At 53.9% G+C, this 358-nt stretch overlaps 1 protein-coding gene across 1 annotated transcript in view; it reads left to right on the top strand.

Annotated features, from left to right (window-relative positions):
* Window positions 1-87: 87 nt before the first annotated feature.
* EXOSC3 (exosome component 3) overlaps window positions 88-358 on the top strand; it is a gene marked incomplete at its 5' end in the record, with an annotated part of 2893 nt that continues 2622 nt past the window's right edge. The window contains one exon of the mRNA XM_009585720.1: window positions 88-237. Coding sequence (XP_009584015.1) covers window positions 88-237 — 150 coding nt within the window. The remainder of the gene's footprint in view (window positions 238-358) is intronic.

Raw genomic sequence — 358 nt, 5'->3', positions numbered from 1 at the left:
GGGGCGCGGAGGGACCGGGGGGGGCGGCGGCAGCTCCCGTCGTGTCCGCTCTTAACCGACCTGTTTGTCCACCAACCCCGTTTGCAGTATGTTCCGGTCAAGGGCGACCACGTCATAGCAATAGTGACGGCCAAAGCGGGAGACGTGTTTAAGCTGGACGTCGGTGGGAGCGAGCAGGCATCTCTGTCCTACTTGGCCTTTGAAGGCGCCACGAAGAGGAACAGGCCAAATGTGCAGGTGGTACTTGTGTTTATTGGAGGTAACGCTTTAGCGATGTCATTTGGTGGTGCTTCTGTTACGTTTTAGTAGTTTTTCTTAGTAAAAGGTGTTTTTATAAGTCGCACGTAAGAGCAGGAAT

The sequence above is a fragment of the Fulmarus glacialis genome, unplaced genomic scaffold (genome assembly GCF_000690835.1).
Source record: "Fulmarus glacialis isolate BGI_N327 unplaced genomic scaffold, ASM69083v1 scaffold42879, whole genome shotgun sequence".
In the NCBI taxonomy this organism is placed as follows: Eukaryota; Metazoa; Chordata; class Aves; order Procellariiformes; family Procellariidae; genus Fulmarus; species Fulmarus glacialis.
This window is presented reverse-complemented; position numbering and strand designations above follow the sequence as displayed.